General features: G+C 36.7%; 1 protein-coding gene across 3 annotated transcripts in view; it reads left to right on the top strand.

Moving 5' to 3' along the window:
- The window catches only part of LOC111159377 (EMSY, BRCA2 interacting transcriptional repressor), an 84,705-nt gene that overhangs the window by 18,695 nt on the left and 41,799 nt on the right, over positions 1-24,211 (top strand). For all 3 annotated transcript variants that reach the window (XM_022521790.1, XM_022521791.1, XM_022521792.1), the window contains 2 exons: positions 6,501-6,777; positions 17,929-18,183. In XM_022521790.1, the coding sequence (XP_022377498.1) occupies positions 6,501-6,777; positions 17,929-18,183 (532 nt within the window). The remainder of the gene's footprint in view (positions 1-6,500; positions 6,778-17,928; positions 18,184-24,211) is intronic.

Consider the following 24,211-nt stretch of genomic DNA (forward strand, 5'->3'; position numbering starts at 1 on the left):
AGAGACTAAATTCCTAATCTTCCTTTAGGGTGGGGGAGGATAGCTGTAGATATATATGCTGCTTAAGTAGATTTTCAACTAATTTTCCTCTCTCTAGTGCTACTTTTACTCCCACTTAAGACATATCTCCTGCTCTCAAGTCCTGAGTCTTTCTGGGGTTCTCTGTTTCCACTTTGAGGTTATGCTTGATTGATTACTACTTATCTGTTGTCTACTTTACAAAACTTCACAGCTGTTATCTTCTTTCCATTTTGACCTTAGGGGTTTACATGCCTCTTCCCCTTTAGAAAAAACATCCCTTCATATCATTTTAGAGGGATTTGGGGGAAGGAAGGGAGAGGTACGTTCTTATCTTCCGCAGATGATCTTTCCTATCTTTGAACCCTCAGACACACAATAACTTTCATTTAAAGAACCTCCTTGAGTTTCCTGGAAAGATATCATTACATAATACATGAGAAATTATTTTCTTAGTAAACTGTAAGCAATAATGAGCTGATCTGTGGAATGTAATTCTGTTTTCACTTTCAGGATGAGGCATTATGGTACAGTGTTAAAATCAAGCAAGAATTTTTGTAGTCAGAGAGGCCTGAGTTGGAACCCCAGCTCTTCTAGTATGACTTGAGATAAATTAGGTCTTTCTGAATCTGTTTTCCCATTAGTGAGATGAGAATAATGCCAATCTTAAAAAGTTACTGTGAGGATTAAATGAGATTGGGTATTTTAAAGTACAACGATAGCTATATACTCAAAAAAATGTTAGCTCTCTTTCCTTGCCAGTATTTTATGTAAGGCAGTGTTTTATTTATTTGCACTATTGAGAATGAGCTCTTCCAAATGAATTCATCAATTAACTGAAGCTTACCCCTTAATATGTAGAAATTGACTATTTTTGATAACTTTTTAAATGTTAAACTGAACATGGTTTTTGCATTTGTTTTTGATGACTCCAAGGTAATCCTTCTGAATATCACTTTTCATATAATATAATACAGTTAATGCTTTCTGGACTAACCCTATATTAAGTGTTATCAGCCTCCTCTATGAGTTTATAAGTCTGCTTACTGTAATTTTTTACTGCCCCCCCGCCCCTTTTTTGCTGGGACTTAACTTGTCTGTAATTCTTCTATCTTCCCCCTTCTTTTTTTTTTTTTTTAAGATTTTATTTATTTATTTGACAGACAGAGGTCAGAAGTAGGCAGAGAGGCAGGAAGGGAAGCAGGCTCCCTGCTGAGCAGAGAGCCTGACGTGGGGCTCAATCCCAGGACCCTGGGTTCATGACCTGAGCCGAAGGCAGAGGCTTTAACCCACTGAGCCACCCAGGCGCCTCTGTCTTCCCCCTTCTTAACTACTCATTTAATTTGGTATTTAAGAAATAGTGTAGCAAAGTTTGTTGTTTTTTTTTTAAGATTTTTAAATTTATGACAGAGAGATAGAGCACAGGTAGGCAGAGCAGCAGGTAGAGGGAGAAGCAGGCTCCCCGCTGAGCAGGGAGCCTGATGCGGGACTGGATCCCAGGACCCTAGGATCATGACCTGAGCCGAAGACAGACGCTTAACCAACTGAGCCACCCAGGCATCCCAGTGTAGCAGAGTTATATCTGAAAGAGCACCCATCTCCCATCATGTCTTTTTGTTTCCTTACTCGTTTTATTTTTATTTATTATACTTATAACCAGTTAGTATCATATTATATTTTTATTCATTTCCTATTTCTCATATGTTGCTGAGGGTAGAAACTTTATCTTATTCATCACTGTATTTCCTAGTATTTAGAATAGCTCATAGAAGGTGTTTATTAATGTTTGTTGAATGAATGAATGAAAAAATGAATAAATAGATCTGATTCCTAGTTCTGATTTCTGCCAGCTCTCTTGAGCCTCAGTTTCTGTATCTAACAAAGATCATAGTAGTTACTTCCTAGAGTTATCAGGAAAATTACACGAGATGATTCATGGAGAGTACTTAACATAGCACATATGATGAATGCTTAGTAAATGTCACCTTAACATTTTTAACTTTCAAATCTTCTTTGGAAGATAGACATAGATAAAAATACTTGTAAAAGATGGAAGGTTCACCTGTAAGTGAAGTTGGCGTTTTTTGTTTTGTTTTGATTCAATGACTTTATCATATCTTTATTTTTGCTTTTTCTTCGGAATTGCCAATTGAGAATGGGTAGTCGAGGTTGTCAACATATGATGCTTATAAGCATATTTATCTCCACGGTCATATGAACCATACCAGGAGATTCCAAGCTCAAAACCTTAGATTTGTCCTATTGTACTTTAAAAATAAACATTTAAAACAAATTAAATTAAAAATAAGACTCATTCATTCCACAAATATTTACTGAGTATCTACTATGTTCCAGAGGCAAAACTATACTCTTTGATTTCATGTGTACCCAGTGCCATTGGTTTTGTTACGTCTTGGACAGGCTGAGTATGGTAGCACTAATAGATCTTCTTTGGGATTTTTGTTTGTATTTTGTTTTCCTTCTGCTGGGTAATTGGACTTTCTTGAAATCTCTGTAAGGCTGTTTTCATTACTGCATTCACCTTTGATTTCTCACAAATCCTATGTAAGTCAACTTAGGAATTATTTTAGGTAAAGTGACTTTACATTAAGTATAATTATTTATGAATTTGTGGACTTGATTCAAATTCAAATAGGTCATATATTTTCAGGGTAGACAAATTTCCACCTATGTTAATATGGTGCCTTCATTTTAAGATTAACATTGGTACAGCACTTATATGAAAAAAGCAACAAAATATAGCTTTATGCTTTCATGTGCTTGATTGATATTTTTCATTTTATCCTTAGGGTGCAAGTCCCAGCACTCTTAAGGAGTTTTTGTGAGTGCTAGAAGGTCAGTAATTTGAATTATGGCCTGAATAAACACTGTTTGGTTCACTTGGTTTCAAAATCCCTTTATTTCCCCTGTTGTAATTCATAACTTTGAAGTACAAGTGCATTTTCTTTAAGGTGGATCTCCAATTTTGGATAACCCCTTTTCAGATCAGAAATCAACATGCAGACTGAAATCTTAAAATATATTTTATCATTCGTATCTATAGCCTAAAAAATGCTCTTAAGGACTTCTAGATTTATTTTGCTGAAATTATGTCTTAATGTTAGAAGCCTACATGGATACTCTAGTTTTTAAACATTGGAATTATTTGACACAAGTGTGAATGCTTCCCCTTCCTTGCCCATGACAGACATTGTTAATTGACTGTGGCATACTTTCCTGCCAAGCCTTGGTGAATCCTTACCTGTGTCACAGAGTCCTTATAAACGCTGCTCCAGGAAGCTACTACTATGAGTTCAGAGTTGGCAAATGTGAAGATGTGAAACCTAATTACCATTACCACTATAATTGGTTTGACTGTGGTAGTAGCTATGAGTTCTTTGGATTCTCAGGGGTATCAGAATTTGGGGAAAAGATATATAACATTTTATATGTATATATATAAAAGATATGTAACATTTTTTAGTGGAACAAAAAAAGAATACATAAAATATATCTCCAGATTGAATTGATCCATAACACCTTTACCGAATAGTAGTAGTAATAATAACTACTGTTTGTTGACTGTCAAATATTGACCACCTGCTATGTGCCTAGCACTATGTTAGATGCTTCACATCATTATCTCATTCAGTCCTTGTAATGATTTGCAAGGTAGGTATTATTATCCCTATTTTATAGATGAAAATAGGAGTCCAGAGATTTTTAACCTGTCTGGGGGCCTGCCATTTGTCAGTGGCCAAAGCAGAATTAAGCTTAGGTTCATTTGACTCTTAAACTTCTGGTCTTTTTACCATTTTGGTCTATTTCTTCTCAGTTTATATGATAGCATTTGATTGTTTTTGTAATAATGCTATATAGATATTTGCTAAGTCTATCTAGAAGTATGCTGGTCAACTCTATATAGATGTTTGCTGGTCAAGACTTAGATATCTGTCTAAACTCATCAAATAATTAACAAACTGCTTAAAGTAGTGGATATGTAGTTACGTCTTATAATTCTCCATGACACTTCAAATGTATAATAATGATGATATAGTTAAAATAGTGATGATATAGTCATCTTTTAGTTGTCAGGATTGAGTGCAGACATACTCAGTAAATTTTGACCAACTGATGTAATATCAGGCCTTCTTTAGGACTAATGTGAAAATGAAAGAGAATTTCTCCCTTAATTTCTTTGGATTTTTCAAAACAGTTTTCTGCCCTAGATAGGTAGAGGGAATTTTGGTGAAAGAAGAAAAAGAAACTCTGCTCTGTTTTGGGTATCACCATACCACCATTATGCCCACCCAGAATAAAACTGTGATACTATAGTTTTGTAAATGATTTTTGTGTTCTCAGCTGTAAAATGGGGATAATAATAGTGTCTGTGTTACAGAATTGTGGGGAGATTGAAATTTAGCTAATGCACATTAGCTCTAGGAGTTCATCTTGATTATGTTATTTTCCTTAGGCCTATAGTTTCTCTACATCAACAAGTCCTATTGACTCTACCTCTTAAAAGAATCTACATGTGATCACTTCTCTTTATTTCCACTATTAATACCCTAGTCCAAGCAGCCTCTATCATTTCGTGCCTGCTCTACTGCAACAGTATATTTACTAGTCTTACTGCTTCCATTTTTGGCACTCACCACATAGCAGCTAGAATCATCTTTTAAAATATAAATCAAATTTTGTTGTTTCCTCACTTAAAAATCCCCCTATGGCTTCCTGTTGTACTTAGTATAAAATTTAAATCCTTTACTCTAGCTTATAAGTATAACCTGGCCTCTCCATACTTTGCCAACCTCTCCTTACTCTATATAGTTTTTGCTACACTGACTTTCTTTGTTTTTAAATACATCATGCTGATTCCAACTATAGGTCCTTTGCTCTGTTGTGTTTTTTTCATCTGAAATTCTTTGCCTCCCTGTCTTCTACACTTTTCTAGCCACACAGGCTAACTTTGAAGTCTCTTTCCTGCTTCTTTTTTCCCCTCCATTCCCCGTATCAAGCTATGAGCAAATCCTCTTCATTTTATCTTTAAGTATATTCAGAATCTGTTTACTTTTCATCACTTCTGCTACAAACACTTTGGTCACGATCATCTCTGCTTGCTTTATTCCAGGAGCATCCTAATTGTCTCCCTCTTTCTACTACCTCTGCCCTACTGTACTCTTCATCTAGCAGACAATAATGCTTTTTTAAAAATTTTTTTGGAATAGTTTTAGATTTACAGAAAAATTGAGGAGATAGTGCAGAGAGTTCTCATATACCCTATACTCAGTTTCCACTGTTCTCAACATTTTATATTACTGTGGTACTTTGTTGTAATTAATGAACTAGTATTGATGCATTAAGATTAACCAAAGTCCATAGTTTGTTCAGATTTCTCTCTTACAGGATACCACATTACATTTACATGTCATGTCTTCTTAGGTTCCTCTCAGCTGTGAAAGTTTCTCAAGACTTCGCTTGTCTGTGACAGCTTCTCAAGACTTCGTTTGACCAGTATTTTAAAGAATACTGGTCAGATATTTTGTAGGAGGCTCCACTATTGGAATTTGTCTGATGTTTTCTCATCATTAGACTAGGGCTTGGGGGTTTTGATAAAGTGCCATTTTCATTTATCATATCAAGGGTATATAGCATCAACATTATTTTATATCATCTGGTCTCCCATTACATCCCTGATTCTGTCTCCTACTACTCTCTGTGTCCTAAATTCCGGTCCCATTCATTAAGTCCTTGAAGTTTATTGAAGATACCAAGCTTGCTTCTGCCTCAGGGCCTTTTAATTTGCTGTTTTCTATGCCATTGGAGCACTTGTTCAAGGTGGCAACATGGTTCACACCCCTGCTTCTAGCTTCTGCTCAAATGTTACCTTATCAGAGAGATTTTCATGGACTCCTGTATAAACAATAATACAGTACTCTCAATATTCTTTATTTCCTACCCTACTTAGTGTCTGTTCCATTTATCTCTATATGACATATATGTGACATATATTTTCTAATTTGTTTATTGTTTTCTTCCCCGCCTATAAGAATTTAGCTCCATGAAAGTATGAACTTTGTCTGCTTTGTTCATTCCACTATCCCCAGCATCTAGAACCATGCCTGGCACATAGTAGATGCTCAACAAATATTTATAAATGAATGATTATCCAAATTACTTTCTAGAAAGATTGTACGTATTATACTCCCTAAGCAGTATATTGAAATGCTTATTTCACGGTATCTTATACAGCATTGAACATTATTTTTAAAAATACTTGGTTGGTAAAAATTGTTTCTTTTAAACATATTTTGATGGTTACTAGTAGAGGAAAGCTTACACATATTTTTAGTTGTGTATTTTTCTTTGGTGAATTGTTTCTTCATATTTCATAAGCTATTTTTGGATTATATGTAACTATGAGTCTAGATACGTTAGTAGTATAGTGGGTTCATAAAAATAACTTATTTTTCCTTCCTTAGGTTATTATAGTGACCACATCACCAAGCTCAACCTTCGTGCCCAACATTCTCTCCAAATCCCATAACTATGCAGCAGTCACTAAGCTTGTACCAACTTCAGTCATTGCTTCCACAACCCAGAAGCCACCAGTGGTTATAACTGCTTCACAATCCTCCCTGGTCAGTAGTAGCAGCAGTGGCAGCAGCAGTTCTACACCATCACCTATTCCTAACACAGTTGCAGTGACAGCTGTGGTATCTTCCACACCATCCGTGGTCATGTCAACAGTAGCACAAGGTGAGTGGTGACCTGCCGTGTAATTCTGTACCTGTGGTGTATGGGGATTTTGAAGACAACCAGCTGGGTATATTTTTCTGCTTTGGGTATGAGGATCCCTGCTTTTTATATCAGCAATTCTTAAATGAGGAACTTGAAATTATAATGGACTTTTAGCAACACAGGGGTTAGAACACTGACCCCTGGCACAGTTGAAAATCCACATATAACTTTGACTCCCCCAGAATTTAACTACTAATAGCCTACTTTGACCAGAACCCTTACTGATTAACAATCAATGTATTTCATATGTTGTAGCCATCAAATACTGTATTCTTATAGTCAAGTAAGCTAGAGAAAGGAAAATGTTATTAAAATCATAAGGAAGAGAAAATACATTTCTCATACTGTACTGTATTTATTGAATAAATCTGTGTATGAGTGGACCCATACAGTTCTTTGAGTCAGTCTTACTCAAGATTCTTAGGCGGGGGTGCCTGGGTGGCTCAGTGGGTTAAAGCCTCTGCCTTCTGCTCAGGTCATGATCTCAGGGTCCTGGGATTCAGCCCCACATCAGGCTCTCTGCTCAGCGAGGAGCCTGCTTCCCCCTCCCTCTCTCTCTGCCTGCCGCTCTGCCTACTTGTGATCTCTGTCTGCCAAATTAAAAAAAAAAATTTTAAAAAAAGATTCTTAGGGGAACCATTAAGTATACAACGTTTTCAGAGTAAGTAACCCAATGATAAGAAGCAGGAGGAAGAGGATGAGTTCAAGGACATGTCATTCACCCTTTCTTCAGTCTTCCTAAGTTTTTCTGTATGGTGGATATTAAGAGGAGCTAAGGCTGAACTGAAGAACAATTGCTTCTTAGTAATTCCAGAGGAAAGGAAATGTGGAAATCTTAGTTCCATATTAGCCTAAATAAGTTTAGCTCTCTTCCATATCTTTGTCTTCCTCCCTATGAAAGCCAGATAGCATACTTTCAGAAATCTTTTTCTTAGTGCTAGTGAGTTTTAAGATGGGGATGGGAGAGAAGCATGTACTGTACAGAAATCACACTCATGGTTGAGGTCTATCAAAGGGAGCACAGAGACAATATGGAATACAACTTTTTAGTTTTAGTTTTCATTGAATTTTACTTGAACAATACATAGCTAAAGATAGAGTGGGACTTGAAAGTGTCCTAGTTTATGAACTAGTAGTGAATGCAAGCACTAGCATAGGAAAACAGAAGTATTTTTCATCATTGTTTTAGTAATGTTTAGTGTGTTCTCTGCAGCTGCGTAGGCAAGGAAGAAGCTATATAGATGCGACGCCATCAGTATTCCTTTACTTTATAGCTCCAGTGCTAGGATGTGAAAGCAGCTGTCATTATTTCCTGGCTCTCATACCTATTTAATGTCTTAATCAAGGACAGAAAATAGTAGTCTTGAAATTTTCTTTTATTTGTTATTTTAAGTAATTAAAAAAAATTCCAACTTTTCTATTTGCATAGCAGTAAACTATAATAATTTTTATACAGAAAGTTTGTTGAAAATGTTAGTTACAAACATGATCCAAATTCATCATTTTAAAATTTGAAGGTGGGAGAAGGGACGGCCACCTCTGTCCTTACCTGAGTGATCCTTGTATCAAAACTATCATCCACTGATAATTATTTTTTCCATCCAGTACTCATCACACAGTTTGTTGAAGTTTAATTGAACTATTAGAAGAATTACTGTTCTTCCAAAGGAAAATGTTATTACTTGAGATAAAAGGGGGGGTTCTCTTGGCCACTGATGAAATATCTTTTTTTTTTTTTTTTAAAGATTTTATTTATTTATTTGAGAGAGAGAGAGAGAGAGCGCGCCCTAGCAGAGGGAGGGGCAGAGGGAGAGGCAGACCACCCCCCTGCCCCAGGACCCTGGGATCATGACCTGAGCCAAAGGCAGACACTTATAGACTGAGTCACCCAGGAATCCCACTACTAATGAAGTATCATTAGGCAAAATGAATATTCCGTTCTTCTATTTCTCACACTGTTTTTTCTAGGTATCCTCTGAAACTCTTGGGAACTTAGGACTTCCCTGTTTTCTCCTTTGCTTCTTATAGTATTCTGTATCTTTTTGAGCTTCAGGTAGTTATTGGGGAATTGAACAGAATATCTCAGAGGTTTCTTGGAAATTCACTGGAATTCAATAGAACGTGAGAGCTATAAAAATAAACTCATGAATGCAGATACTCAGGGAAACTATGATTCCTTTGAGTCTTTGAGATATTTAATTTAGCTATTACTAGTGCCAAAAAAATTAAAGCAATTCCTTTTAAAAAAGGTAAATATTAGTGGAAGTGGTAATATACAGACTAGAGCTGTCATTCTGACTGTAGGGCTTCTGTAGCAGCTTCAGTGTGGCTAACTGGGGGACAAGGGCATTCAGTGTCTACTTTTGTCGGGGACTAGAGACAGGCTATTTCAGAGTTGATGTATCTGTCTGGTTATTCTTGTAAGGGCAGCTGGTAGTAAAGGGGGGGAAGAGTCTTAATGGCAGCAACTTGGTAGGTGATTCCATGTTTAAAAGTGTAGAGATGGTTCCAAAGGTAGGGGGTATGTTCTTATGGTTGGTTTATGCCAAGGGGATGGAAAGGAACCCCTTAATATTTCAAATATGGAATTCTTAAAATTTTGCCAGTGAGAGTGGTTATTTGGGGTTGGTCATCTGAAAGTTTAAAGGATGATTTAGGAGTGCCTCGGTGGCTCAGTCAGTTAAATGGCTGCCTTTGGCTCAGGTTGTGATCTCAGGGTCCTGGGATCAAGCCCCATATCAGGCTCCCTGCTCAGGGGGGAGTTTCCTTCTCCCTCTCCTCTGCTGCTTCCCCTGCTTGTGCTCTCTTGGTTGTGCTCTCTCTCTCTCAAATAAATGAATAAAATCTTAAAAAAAAAATAAATAGAAGTTTGAAGGATGACTTAAAAACTTTTTTTATTATGGAAAATTCCAATCACATGTAAGTAGAGAGACCAGTAGAATGAACCCCCATGAGCCCATTGCCCAGCTTCAGAGATAGGCAGTATATGGTCAGTCTTATTTCATCTATACATGCTATTTCCCTCCACACACCATTGACCTGGAATGTTTGGAAGCAGATCCCAGACATTATAGAATTTCAACTATTAATACTTCACTATGTATCCCTGAAAAAAAGATCACAACTCACAATGCCACTATCACCTAGGATTTTTAACAATAATTTCTTGATATAATAAAATATTTAGTTCTTATCCAAGTTTCTTTGATCATGCTTAAAAAAAATTTTAATTGGGATCCAAAGTCCATACATTGATTGATATGGTTATGTCTTTTTAAACTTTATAAGTCTATCTTCCTTTTTTTTTTCCCCCTTTGCAGTTTATTTGTTGAAGAAATCTGTCATTTTTCATGAGAGTTTCCTATAGTCTAGATTTTACTGATTTTTATCCCCATGGAGTGGTTTAACAAGTGCTCCTGTTCCATGTATTTCCTTCCATAAAACTGGTAGTTAAATCAAGAAGCTTGATCAGATTTAAATCTGATTGTTTTCGGGAGATGTGGGATTGAATATTTTTTTAAAAAGATTATTTGAGAGAGAGAGAGAGAGAGAGAAAACACGAGTGGGGGAAAGGGGCAGAGAGAGGGAGAGGGACAAACAGACTGTCCCCTAAGTGGGGCTTGATCTCAGGACCCTGAAATCATGACCTGAGCTAAAGTCCAACACTTAACTGATTGAGCCACCCAGGGCTCAAATGGGATTGAACATTTTTAATAACCTTTTTTTTCCCTTTAATTAGTTTTTATTTGTTTTTATGTTTTTTAAATATGTAAGCACATATGTACATAATTATATTTTCTCTTTCTGTTTAATGGAAAGTAACATACACATACACACTGTGCACTTTAGTGTTGAAAGAGATAATTTTTAATTTGGTGGTTTTAAGTCTGGTGCTGGTAATACAAAATGATGCTGATAAGTTGAAATGTGCTTTATGTGCATAGAAGGAAGTTTATTAGATGACTGCTTCATATTTGATTCCTTCCCTTTTTTCCCCTATAAATTGCATAGCCTTTTCTGTTATATCTTGAATCTGTGTGTCTCTTCTTGTTCCTCATAAACCACACAGGTTGATTACCGTGACCTTTCTACTTTTTATTCTACATGCTTCTCAGATAAATCCTGTTGCCATTGTCTTTTCTCATATTTTGGTGAGAGAAATTTTCTTTCATGTCATTCTTCAACTTATATTCTTTTGTGGACTTCATGAATTATTTACCCAATACTGAATCTGTCTTCCACTGACCTTTTATTTTATGTCCTTGACCCCACTTCAACCTGAGTAACATAATTGCTTTCAGTTGTTTCCACTGAAAACTCCTGTTTTCTTCACTATATTGATTTTCTTTAGGGTCTCCCTGAATGGAGTTCCCGTTTTAATATTTCTGTTTCATGAAATCCTTTCCTTACGAAATCCCCCAACCCTGTCCATTCAGAATGATCCTCATTTAGCATCTAAGTTTTTTAAAACCTTAAAGTATTAATGGATTAAATAATTTCAGAGAACAAAAACCCATCAGTAATCCTACCACTGTATCACAATAGAACTTTCCATGTATTAATGCATTTTTACCTATGTGAGTAAATTATTTATTTAGAATTAAAAACTCATATTCCCTTTGGTATCATACTTTCTTCAAAACATTCTTCTATTTTTCTAAATTACCCTAGTTATTTTCAATGCTATTTAATATTTCTTTTTCTATTGTAGTTTATTAAATTCTCTCAATGTTGGGTATTTAGAGTATTTCTAGATTTTGATATTATAGATTTACCTATAGCAAATATCTTTGTGAATTTAATTGAGCCCTCTCTTAGAACCAGTTTTCAGGAGCAGGATTACCAAATCAGAGGGTTGGAATTTTTTTTTGGTAAGTACTGTATGAGTTTTTCTTTTTTTTAAGATTTTACTTATTTATTTGACAGAGAGCACAAAGGGGGAATGAGAGGGAGAAGCAGAGTCCCCACTGGGCAGGGAACCCCACTTGGGGCTTGATCCCAGACCTGTGGGATCGTGACCTGAGCCAGAATCAGACATTTAACCAGCTGAGCCTCCCAAGCTCCCTGAGGGATGGAAGAGGTTGCTAAATATTATATTTTAGTTCCCTGAACTATATCATCTTAGAATATTTTACTAGTACGTTTCCACTATTAAGTCTTTGTTCCTCCTATTCACAAAAGTTGGGGGGGGAGGAGTGTAATTTCTAGGATTAAAAAAAATTTTGAACGGCATACTGTTGAATCAGTCAGTTGTTTAATACTAGGTTTTTTCCTTTAATCTCTATAAAACAAAACACAGGTAAGACTTTTAAAGCTGTATGCCTTCTTTCCCCTTCACTTAAATGACTTTTTTTTCCTTTTTTTTTTTTTAGTGTGTTTTTGGCTTCATTCTTTCCTTGGGGCTCATGTTAAAACTCCAAGCAGTTCGTGTTTATTCAGATACCTGTGTAGCCTAAACTGTATTTAATGTCTCCAAATATGGCTTATTATGTTTGTTTCAGTGCTATTCACTGTTGCCTGTATTCTTCTGGCATTCAGATGTTTGATTGTTTTGGATCCCTGGGTTATTAATACATAAACTGAATTGCAAAATTTGATAAGTAATTGAATGACTTCATATAAATTTGAGCAATTTTTTTTTCTTTAAAGATTTTGTTTATTTATTTGACAGAGAGATAGAGAGCACGAGTAGGCAGAGTGGTAGGCAGAGGGAGAGAGATGAGCAGGCTCTCCACTGAACAGGGAGCCTGATGCGGGGCTCTATCCCAGGAGCTTGGGATCATGACCTGGCAGCCACTTAACTAAGCCACCCAGGCACCCCAGCAATTGGTTTTTAATAAGAAATTTTTTATCTTATTATTATCTCATAAAACCAAAAGTTCAGAAGCAGAGAAGTTCCAATTAAGTTTTTTTTTTAAGATTTTATTTATTTATTTGAGAGAGAGAGAGTGAGAGGGGAGAGGGTCAGATGGAGAAGCAGACTCCCCATGGAGCGGAGAGCCCGATACAGGAGTCAGTGCTGGGACTCCAGGATCATGACCTGAGCCAAAGGTAGTTGCCACCCAGGTGCCCCCAGTTAAGTTAAATGGTAGCTCACCGAAGCCATCAAGAAGTTTTTTCTAGGCTTTCCTTGTATGTCAGCTTTTTTTTCAGGTAGCTCACATCATGGTTGCAGAATGAGTGCAGCAATTTCATGTATCGCATCCAGATATGACAGCAGGCACAGAAAGAAGAGACCATCAGTCCCCTTTTGTGAATCTGTCTTAGGAAAGAGAATACCTTTCCCAGAAGTTCCCAGGAGAAGGAACTTAAATCTTGTTGGACACAACTGTGTTACACACCCTAACCTAAATTAGTTCCTGGCAAGAGTAATGGAGCCATCATGACTGGCTTAGATCAATTAGAAATTGCCCTCTAGGGCTGGTTTGGGGTCCTCCATAAAATAAATGTCAGTACCCAGGAAGGTGGATCCTTTTGAGAGGAGAAAACGGGTTTTTGTTAGAAAGGACAAATGGCAGAGGAGAAAGAATATTAACCGGGCAACTAGAAGTATATACTGCATTAGATTATTTAGTAAATGGTTTTAGAAGAATTGACTTTTTATTTGGTCTTTTACATGTTAGTGAGGTTAAATTGGTTAAAAGAATTGTTCAGATATCCTTTTTTTAATCTTTTCTTTTTTTTTTTTTTGGTCTACTTGTAATATCAGTTACTGAGAGAGGAGTGTAAATAACTTCAGCTATAACTGTGGCCTTGTGCATTTCTCTTTACAGCACTATCAGTTTCGTCTCATGTATTTTGATCTCTTTCATTAGGTGCATGCACATTTAGGATTGCTGCCTTTTTATTAGTGAAGTGTATTTGACTTGTTTCTTGATGAAATCACCCCCTTTTTATAAAGTGTTGCCTTTTTTCTCTGATGATATTTCTTGTTTTAATGTCTACCTTTCCTGATATTAATGTCGCCATGCAACTTTCTTATAAGTCGTGTTTGCATGATATATCTTTTTTCATCCTTTTACTTTTAACCCATCTGTCCTTTGTGTTTAAGATGCATCTCTTGGGGCGCCTGGCTGGCTCAGTCAGAGCATGCGACTCTTGATCTTGGAGTTGTAAGGTTGAGCCCTACGCTGGGTATAGAGGTTACTTAAAAATAAAATCTCTCTAAAATAAGTAAATAAATAAAAAAATAAAATAAAAATAAAAATAAAATAAAAAATAAAAAATAAAAATAAATAAAAATAAATAAAATAAATAAAATCTTTTTTTTTTTGGATGGATTTGGATAGTGGTCATGGATTTTTTGGATGGATTTGGATGGTAGTCATGGATTTTTTAAATCCATGACCACCTCTGCCTTTTAATTGAATTACTGAGTCTGTTTATATTTAATGTAATTATCAATATGATTGAGTTCAAGTTCTTCTATCTTGATAATTGTTTTTATTCATCCTTTCTGTTCTTTGTTTCCTTTTCCCTCTTTTCTCATCTTTTGGATTTATTGATTTTTTTTTAAATTTTTTATTTATTTAATAGAGATTACAAGTAGGCAGAGAGGCAGGCAGAGAGAGGGGGAAGTAGGTTCCCTGCTGAGCAGAGAGTCCGATGCGGGACTCGATCCCAGGATGCTGGGATCATGACCTGGGCTGAAGGCAGAGGCTTTAACCCACTGAGCCTCCCGGATTTATTGATTTAAAAAAAAAAAAAAAAGATTTCATTTTATCTCTTCCATTGGTTTCTTAGCTGTGTGTGTGTGTGTGTGTGTGTGTGTGTGTATACTTTTTTTATAGATACTTTTTTTTTTAAGATTTTATTTATTTATTTATTTGTCAGAAAGAAAGAGAGAGAAAGCACACAAGCAGGCAGAGAGGCAGGCAGAGGCGGAGAGAGAGGCAGGCTCCCTGCTGAGCAAGGAGCCCGATGCGGGACTCGATCCCAGGACCCTGGGATCATGACCTGAGCCGAAGGCAACGGCTTAACCCACTGAGCCACCCAGGTGTCCCTATAGATACTTTTTAAATAGTAGTAGCGTTGGGTCTCAACTGTCACATATGGACATTTTGGGCCGGATAATTCTTTACTATGAGGGGCTAACCTGTGTATTATGGGATGTTTTATAGCATTTCTGACCTCTGCCTACTAAATAGCAGTAGTCGTAGCCCGTCATGACAATGAAAAAGGTCTCCAGTGATCGCCACCTGTGGAAATAGGAGGAGGCAAGCTGCCCTTGGTTGAGAACTCAGCTCTAGAGCTTACATTTTGCATTTTTAATTTGTAACAGTCTGTCTTGAAGTAATACGCCACTTCCCGTATTGTGTTAGAATCTTAGAATAGTACACTTCTATTTTGTCTCTCTCATCCTGTGCTATGGTTGTCCTGCATCTTATTTCTCTACATTACAAACCCCACATTGCATTGTTACTATTTTTGCTTTAGTTTTTCTGTTTTCTGTTAAAGATATAACAAAAAGGAGTAAAAAGTTTTATATTTACCAAGCTCATTTTGTACTTTTCCTCCTCTAGCCATGGGGTCAGCCATTTTTCCAAGGAACCCTGATTCCTTTAGTGGAAAGTAATAATTAGCTAGAATCTGAGTACTAGATATGCTACTGCTATATTATGTGTGTGCATTTATATGTACACATATTTATATCTATATTTATTTCTATATATTGAAAACTGTGGGTTCATACTGATAAATCTAATTTCAATCAAACAACTCTAGTTTTTTCCTTTCCCTTCTTTGATATTGAAAAACCTGACTTCCATTGTCTTTCATATATTGACTTATTTTGTCAGTTCCCAGTATGCAACCAGTCTGTTGTTGCTGTTGCCCCCACCACCATGCAGTACCTCTCACTCCACTCAGGCTCTGACATCCTGTAGACTCCTGCATCACCCCACCTATTTCTGACACTCTCCCCACATCAGCCTTTTGCATGGATGCCAGTCTCATCCTTCTCAGCTCTAATACCTATGACAGGCTGCCCTCCCACCCAGAAGGCCTTTTCATTTAGTTTGGATTCTGATACTACCTTAGCCACCCCTTCCAGTGGACATTCTGCTAAAGCTTTGAGTCTGTTTGTTAGGTGGCTCACACTCACTTGCTTGGGCTCTAGCTATACATGTGTGCTGCCTCCTGAGCTTCCCCAGCATGGACACCCTCCTCATCCTCTCCTGATCCCATGCTAGCCCCATTTCTGCAGTGAGCTCTGACATTTCATGCTAAGCTACTCTTCTCTTTAGTTGCCTAGTTGTTCATCTTGCTTTGCACCAGCTGATAGCTTTAGTGCTGAATTGTTTTGTAAACAAAGGGCAAAAGGAAGAGGACCTTTCACTTATTTAAAACAAAAATAGTCTTCATTACAGTTTATGGTAATAGATTTGTATAGTCATTTGATTATCTTCTCTTGTAACCTTTCTGAAGGTAAGGACTGTTTTATGAATACAATATGGCCCCAAGGAACTAGCATGAAGTATGTGCTCAGTAAATTTTTACTGAATGAACATTCTTAAGTACTTCAGTCAGGTCATATAGCTGTTAATGTGTTTATGTGTTGAAGGCACGATTTGGACATGGTTCTCTGATTCTAAAGTTATCCTGACTGCTTTTACATCACATACTTACACTATAAAAAACTATGGAGAACAGAGGGAGTTTCCCATGTACGCAATTTATCTCAGTATAAGAGTTCATTATAGATTCAATATAAAGGTTAGAGCTTTTAAATAGTTTAGAAATAATATCATTCACTAATATAAAACTTTATATTCATTGAGTCATAAAATGTTGGTGCTGAATGGGGCTCCAGAGATACTCTTGTTCAGCACAACTAAGCAATGTAACACAAACTTGTCAAATACTAGTATTTGGGGAGGGATGGGTTTGGGTGAGGTGGGAGAATGTGTAGGTAATGTGGATAAGCCCTCCAGGTGATTCTGATTACACTCTTAAGTCTCTTAAAATAATTCTTAGTCTGTGATTTCACCTGATCCACACAGCAACCCTTAGAGACTTGCAGGGTAAGGAAAATTTAACAGATGCAGGAGCTGAGGCCTCAGGAATCAGAATGACTTCCCAAGGTTTCTTTTCCATCTTTATCATTCTCCAGAAACATTTTACATAGGAACATGATAGTATTTAATGTTTTTTCTATAATGCAATGTAATTGTCATAATGGGAGGTGTAGGAGAAGAAGATGTGAAATAGCCCAAGAATTTGGCAATTGGGCTAATTAATTTATGAGTTGCATTGCATTTCAGCAACGCTCAAAAAGTTGATGAGTTATATTCCAGGTTGTTAGGAAGATTAAATCATTTACAGATAATCATCCTGTTGTGTAGTTGAAGAATTTTAAGAAAATTACTGAAGAACTATCTGGGAGAGGGAAGAATTTCTCTCAAACTTGTACATCTTTAGTGGACGTTACTGGTACTTCTTATCTATGCGTGCTACTAATATTAGCATTGCACTGAGAAGCAATGTCTTAATACCTTATGTCATCAGAATTGTTTTGCTATGGATATATTGAGTATACCCGCTTGTAATTTTTCACAGATTACTTAATGACCCAGTTAGAGTTCTCAAGCAATGACTTTAATTTGTAGATCATCAGAAATGAGATATAGGAAAACTCCTTTGCCATGCTGAGTAGTTCAAAAGATGAATGTTTCAGTGTGAAATATTTTCTCTGGCCTTATTTAAATTGACTTGCTGGAACCTGAAAAGTAGTATTTTTAAAATGTATCACAAATAAGATTCAAAACTTAGTTTGCTGTGTTCTTACATTATTCACACTAAGAACTTGTATTTTTCAAAAGAAAATTTATTGAGAGACATGTGAGTATTCTTCCTGTTATTTTCTCTCTTTTACTCTACTGTTCACCAAGGGAACATCAATTTTTTCAAGTGTGAGAGCAATGACACCTTCCTTGCCAAGTTTGAGGACTGTGTATCAAATATGTAAAATACCACATATTATGTATGACACTTAACAGGTGCTTGATCATTGTTTTTATTGATTTTCCTAGTCTTTATCAATTACTACAAGAAGTAGCTTTAAGTATGCTTTGCTATTAAATAAATTCTTTGTCCCCTACTCTTCTGCAGGTGTGTCTACATCAGCGATCAAAATGGCATCAACCAGGCTTCCTTCCCCCAAAAGTTTAGTGGGCGCCCCAACTCAGATTCTCGCACAGTTTCCTAAACAGCATCAACAATCTCCTAAGCAGCAGTTACATCAAGTGCAGCAGCAGACCCCGCAGCATGTGGCCCAGCCTGCGCCAGTATCTCATCAGCAGCAACCTCAGCAGTCTCCTTTGCCACCTGGTATCAAGCCAACTATTCAAATCAAACAGGAGTCAGGTAACTGGAAAATGTTTATAAGATGTAATTCTTCCCCAGTCACTGCTTCTCTGAAGACTGTGAGTATATATGGATATACAGTTTCCTCAAGCACCAGAATTTAAATTCCAAAATATGTTTTGAGAGCCTCCTGTGGGAAATACTTATATAAAGAACTAGAGCTTGGGCATAGAAATGAGAAAAAAAGCAATTTGCTCAGCAGGAAATTATTTTCAATGAACTCTCCAGGGAGGTAAGGAAGCTGAGGAAGCAAACCCAGATTTTAGAATTATATTCTAGATGCACTGGGGTTATAGAATGTAGGCAGTTGAAAAATTAGTCTGGAGTTTTGTGTTAGAATGCTGTATTATGAATTTGGCATAAAATGGTATGAGCAGAAGCACTAAGATTATAAGACACTGTGTACGATAAAGTTTGTGGAATAATAATTTGGAAGTTTATTGAAAGCATCTCTAGGACAGTGGGAACTCAGGAGTAGGAGTCAATTAGTTTAAGTTATTGAATCATAAAGTATTGAATAGAGGTCAACTGGGTGGCTCAGTTGTTAAGCATTTTGCCTTCAGCTCAGGTCATGATCTCAGGGTTCTGGGATCGAGCCCCGTGTCAGGCTCCTCGCTCAGCAGGAAGCCTGCTTCACCCTCTCCCACTCCCCCTGTTTGTGTTCCCTCTCTCACTGTGTCTCTCTCTCTCTCTGTCAAATAAATAAATAAAAATCTTAAAAAAAAAAAAGTATTGAATAGAAAAGCAGGTAGGATGGGGGTTCAAACACAGGGAAATTAGAAAGACTCTTAATATACTTTATATCTTTAAGAAATAGAAATGGCTTTTTTTCTTCCTCCAATGAATCTGGACTTTATTTGGTGGTAAAAGAAGTGTTTGAAGATGCCAACATTTTCAGTTTCATTTGTTTTATTTTTTGATAGGAACATTTTGTTATTAGTTTTTGAGATATGACTGCCATATCTCAAACTTTGTATTATAGGTGTACAACATAGTGATCTGTGTATATATTTCAAAATGATTACAGCAAGTTTAGTCAACATTATTATACATAATCACATTTTTTTTCTTGTTATGAGAACTTTAAAGATTTATTCTCTAAGTGGGACGCCTGGGTGGCTCAGTTGCTTGAGCGGCTGCCTTCGGCTCAGGTCATGATCCCAGTGTCCTGGGATCAAGTCCCACATCGGGCTCCTTGCTCGGTGGGGAGCCTGCTTCTCCCTCTGCCTCTGCCTGCCACTCTGCCTGTGCTCACTCTCTCTTGACAAACAAATAAATAAAATCTTAAAAAAAAAAAAAGATTTATTCTCTTAGCAACTTTCAAATATAGTACAGTATTGTTAACTATAGCCACCATATTATAGGTTACATGCTTAGGATTTATTTATCTTATAACTGGAAGTTTATACCTCCTGACCACCTTTACCTATTTTGGCCAGCCCTCCATCCCCTGCCTCTGGCAACCACCAATATTCTTTCTATCTGTGAGTCTTTTTTCTGTTTGTTTTTTAAAGATTCTACATGTAAGTGAGATCGTTCAGTATGTCTTTCTCTGTTTTATTTCACTTAATGTAATGCCCTCAAGGCCCATCCACGTTGTCGCAAATGGCAGGATTTCTTTCTTTCTTTTTTAGTTTTATTTTAACTCATTAGTTAACATACAGTGTATTAGTTTCAAGCGTACAATATAGTGGTTCTACAATTCCATATATCACCCGGTGCTCATCACAAGTGCACTCCTTAATGTCTATCACTTACCTCCCCTCTGGCAGCCATCAGTTCTCTGTAGTTAAGAGTCTGTTTCTTAGTTTCTTTCTCTCCCTTTGCTTCTGTCTCTTTCCTTTTGCTCATTTGCTTTGTTTCTTAAATTCCACATTTCAGGGAAATCCTGCAGTATTTGTCTTTGTCCAACTGACTGACTTTGTTTAGCATTATGTTCTCTAGCTCCATTAGTGTTGTTGTAAATGGCCAGATTTCATTCTTCTTCTTTATGGCTGTATAATATTCCATCACACACAAACACACGTATACACACACACATAATGTCTTCCTTCTCCATTCATCTATCAATGGACACTTGGCTGCTTCCATAGTTTAGCTATTGAAAATAATGCTGCAGTAAACACAGGGGTATATGTATCCCTTCAAATTAGTGTTTTTGTATTCTTTGGGTAAATACCCAATAATACGATTGTAGGATCATAAGGTAGTTCTATTTTAACTTTTTGAGAAACCTCCAAACTGTCTTCCACAGTGGTTGCATCAGTTTGCATTCCCAACAAGAGTGCACAAGAGTTCCTTTTTCTTCACATCCTTGCCAACACCTGTTGTTTGTTGTATTTTTAATGTTAGCCATTTTGGTGGGTGTGAGGTGTTTTCTCATTGTAGTTTGGATTTGCATTTCCCTGAGGATAAGTGATGATGAACATTTTTTCATGTGTCTTTTGGCCATCTGGATGTCTTTTTTGGAGAAATGTCTGTTTATGTCTTCTGTTCATTTTTTAATTGAATTATTTGTTTTTTAGGTGTTGAGTTTTATAAGCTCTTTATATATTTTGGCTATTAACCCTTCATCAGATGTCATTATATCTTCTCCCGTTCCATAGGTTTTAGTTTTGTTGATGTTTCCTTCACTGTCACTATACAGAAGCTTGCTATTTTGATGAAGTCCCCAAGTTATTTTTGCTTTTGTTTCCCTTGCCTTAGGAGACATATCTAGAAAAAAATTGCTACAGCCAATATTAGAGAAGTTACTACCTGTGTTCCCTTCTAGGATTTTTATGGTTTCAGGCCTCACATTTAGGTCTGTAATCCATTTTAATTTATTTTTGTGTATGGTGTAAGAATGTGGTCCAGTTTCTTTTTCTTTCTTTCATATTTTTTTATAAAGATTTTATTTATTTATTTGAGATAGAGAGCGGGAGAGAGAGAGAGAAAGCAAGCACCAGTGGGGGAACAGAGGGAGAAGCAGGCTCCCACTGAGCAGAGAGACTGATGTAGGGATCAATCCCAGGACCCGGAATCATGACCTGAGCCCAAGGCAAACACTTAACCAACTGAGCCACCCAGGTGCCCCAAAAGTGGTCCAGTTTCATTCTTTTGTGTGTTGCTGCCCAGTTTTCCCGATACCATTTGTTCAAGATACTGTCTTTTTCCCATTGGATGGTCTTTCCTGCTTTGTCAAAGATTGATTGACCATATGTTTATGGGTTTATTTCTGGGTTTTCTGTTCTGTTCCAGTGATCTGTTTTTTTTTGTTGTTGTTGTTTTAAAATATTTTATTTATTTATTTGACAGACAGAGATCACAAGTAGGCAGAGAGGCAGGGAGAGAGAGAGGGGAGTGGGCTCTCTGCTGAGCAGAGAGCCCGATGGGAGCTCGCCCCAGGACCCTGAGATCATGACCTGAGCTGAAGGCAGAGGCTTAACCCATGAGCCACCCAGGCACCCCTGTGTGTCTGTTTTTGTGCCAGTACCACACTGCTTTGATGACTACAGCTTTGTACTGTAACTTGAAATCTGGAATTGTGATGCCTCCAGCTTTGCTTTTCTTTTTCGAGATTGCTCTGGCTATTTGGGGATTTTGGGGTTCCATACAAATTTTAGGATTGTTCTAACTCTGTGAAAAATGCTGGTGGTATTTTGATAGGGATTGCATTAAATGTGTTGCTTTGGGTAGTATAGACATTTTAACAGTATTTGGGCTCTCACTCCATGAACATGGAAATGTCTTTCCATTTCTTTGTGTCATCTTCAATTTCTTTTATCAGTGTTTTACATTTTCAGAGTATAACTCTTTTGCCTCTTTGGTTAGTTTAATTTGTAGGTATTTTATTGTTTTTGGTGCAGTTACAAATGGGATTGTTTCTTACTTTCTTTTTTGCAGCTTCATTATTGGCATATAGGAATGCAGCAGATTTCCGTACATTGATTTTGTATCCTGTGAATTTTCTAACTTCATGTGTTAGTTCTGGCAGGGTTTTTTTGGAGTCTTTTAGGTTTTCTATACAGTGTCGTGTCATCTGCAAATAGTGAAAGTTTGACTTCTTCCTTACCGATTTAGACGCCTTTTCTTTTGTTGTCTGATTGCTGTGGCTAAGACTTCCAGTTCTGTTGAATAAAAGTGGTGAATGGGATTGACTCCTTAATTTCTCTTTCTTCTGTCTTGTTGTTGGTGTAGAGAAATGCAACTGATTTCTGTGCATTGATTTTATATCCTGACACTTTACTGAATTCCTGTACAAGTTCTAGCAGTTTTGGAGTGGAGTCTTTTGGGTTTTCCACATACAGTATCATATCATCTGTGTAGAGAAATTAAAAAAAAAAAAAAAAGTGGTGAGAGTAGACAACATTGTCTTGTTCCTGACCTTAGGGGGAAAGCTCTCAGTTTTTCCCCATTGAGTATGATTTTTGCTGTGGGTTTTTCATAGATGGTCTTTATAATGTTGAACTTCCCTCTAAACCTACTTTGTTGAAGGCTTTTACCATGAATGGACGTTATACTTTGTCAAATGCTCTTTCTTTGTCTACCGAAATGATTATATGGTTCTTATCCTTTCTTTTATTGATGTGATGTATCATGTTGATTGATTTGTGAATATTGAATCATGCTTGCAAACCAAGGATAAATCCCACTTGATGGTGGTGAATGATTTTTTTAAATGTATTGTTGGATTTAGTTTGCTAGTATTTTGTTGAGGATTTTTGAGTTAATTTTCTTTTTTCTTTTTTTTTTTTTTTAAAGATTTTATTCATTCATTTGACAGAGACCACAAGTAGGCAGACAGGCAGGCAGAGAGAGAGGAAGGGAAGCAGGCTATGTTCATCAGAAATATTGGCCTATAGTTCTTTTTTTTTTTTTTTTCTCCTGGTGTCTTTTTCTGGTTTTGGTGTCAAGGTGATGCTTGTCTTATTCCAAAAATTAATTTTTAATTATCTCTTTTGAACAGCAGGGGTAGGAGATACTAAAAAATTTCTAGTGAGCAAGATGTAGTTAATCACACAAAATCTAGTATAGCTAATAAAAGCTGTATGATATTATATACTTATTATGTTGTCTCGATTTACTTTTACTCTGTGTGAAAATGCTTATAAAAGCTTTTCTAGATTGACTCAAAAATCTGTCTGCTAACCCTATTTTCCCCATATGCCTTAAGCCTCAATTGTGGAGTCTTATACCATGACTTCTTTAGGAAGTCTAACCATCATAGGTATACAAGGAATAGGTTACTAATAAAATTCCACTAATAGCTCTGAGTTGTTCATTCATACTAGATTTTGATTCAGTCTGGTTTATCAGTTTTTCCTTTTATGGATTATGTCTTGGGGATGAACTCAAAATACTTTGCATAACTCTAGGTTTTAGAATTTTTCTCTAAAAGTTTTATATATTTTTAATTAATTATTTTTATTAACATAATGTATTATTTGCCCCAGGGGTACAGGTCTGTGAATCGTCAGGCTTACACATTTCACAGCACTCACCATAGCACATACCCTCCCCTATGTCCATAATCGAGCTATCCCTACCCCCCACCCCCCAGCAACCCTCAGTTTGTTTTGTGAGATTAAGAGTCTCTTACGGTTTGTTACAGTTGTTTTTTTTTTTAGTATCTAAGCCATAATTTATTTTGAGTTAATTTTCTTTTTTTTTTTTTTTTTTTTTAAGATTTTATTCATTCATTTGACAGAGACCACAAGTAGGCAGACAGGCAGGCAGAGAGAGAGGAAGGGAAGCAGGCTCCCCGCTGAGCAGAGAGCCCGGTGCGGGGCTCGATCCCAGGACCCTGGGATCACGACCCGAGCTGAAGGCAGAGGCTTTAACCCACTGAGCCACCCAGGTGCCCCTTGAGTTAATTTTCATATAAAGTATGTGAGGTTTAAGTCAGGGTTAATTTTTTTTGCATGTGGATATAGTTGCTTCTGTGCCTGTTGTTGAAAGGTTGTCATACTCTACTGAATTGCTTTGGCACCTTTGTCAGAAATCAGTTGGGCATATTTGTGTGGGTTTATTTCTAGGTACTCCCATT

This window comes from Enhydra lutris, unplaced genomic scaffold, assembly GCF_002288905.1.
Source record: "Enhydra lutris kenyoni isolate GAN:26980312 unplaced genomic scaffold, ASM228890v2 scaffoldscaffold68, whole genome shotgun sequence".
Classification (NCBI taxonomy): Eukaryota; Metazoa; Chordata; class Mammalia; order Carnivora; family Mustelidae; genus Enhydra; species Enhydra lutris.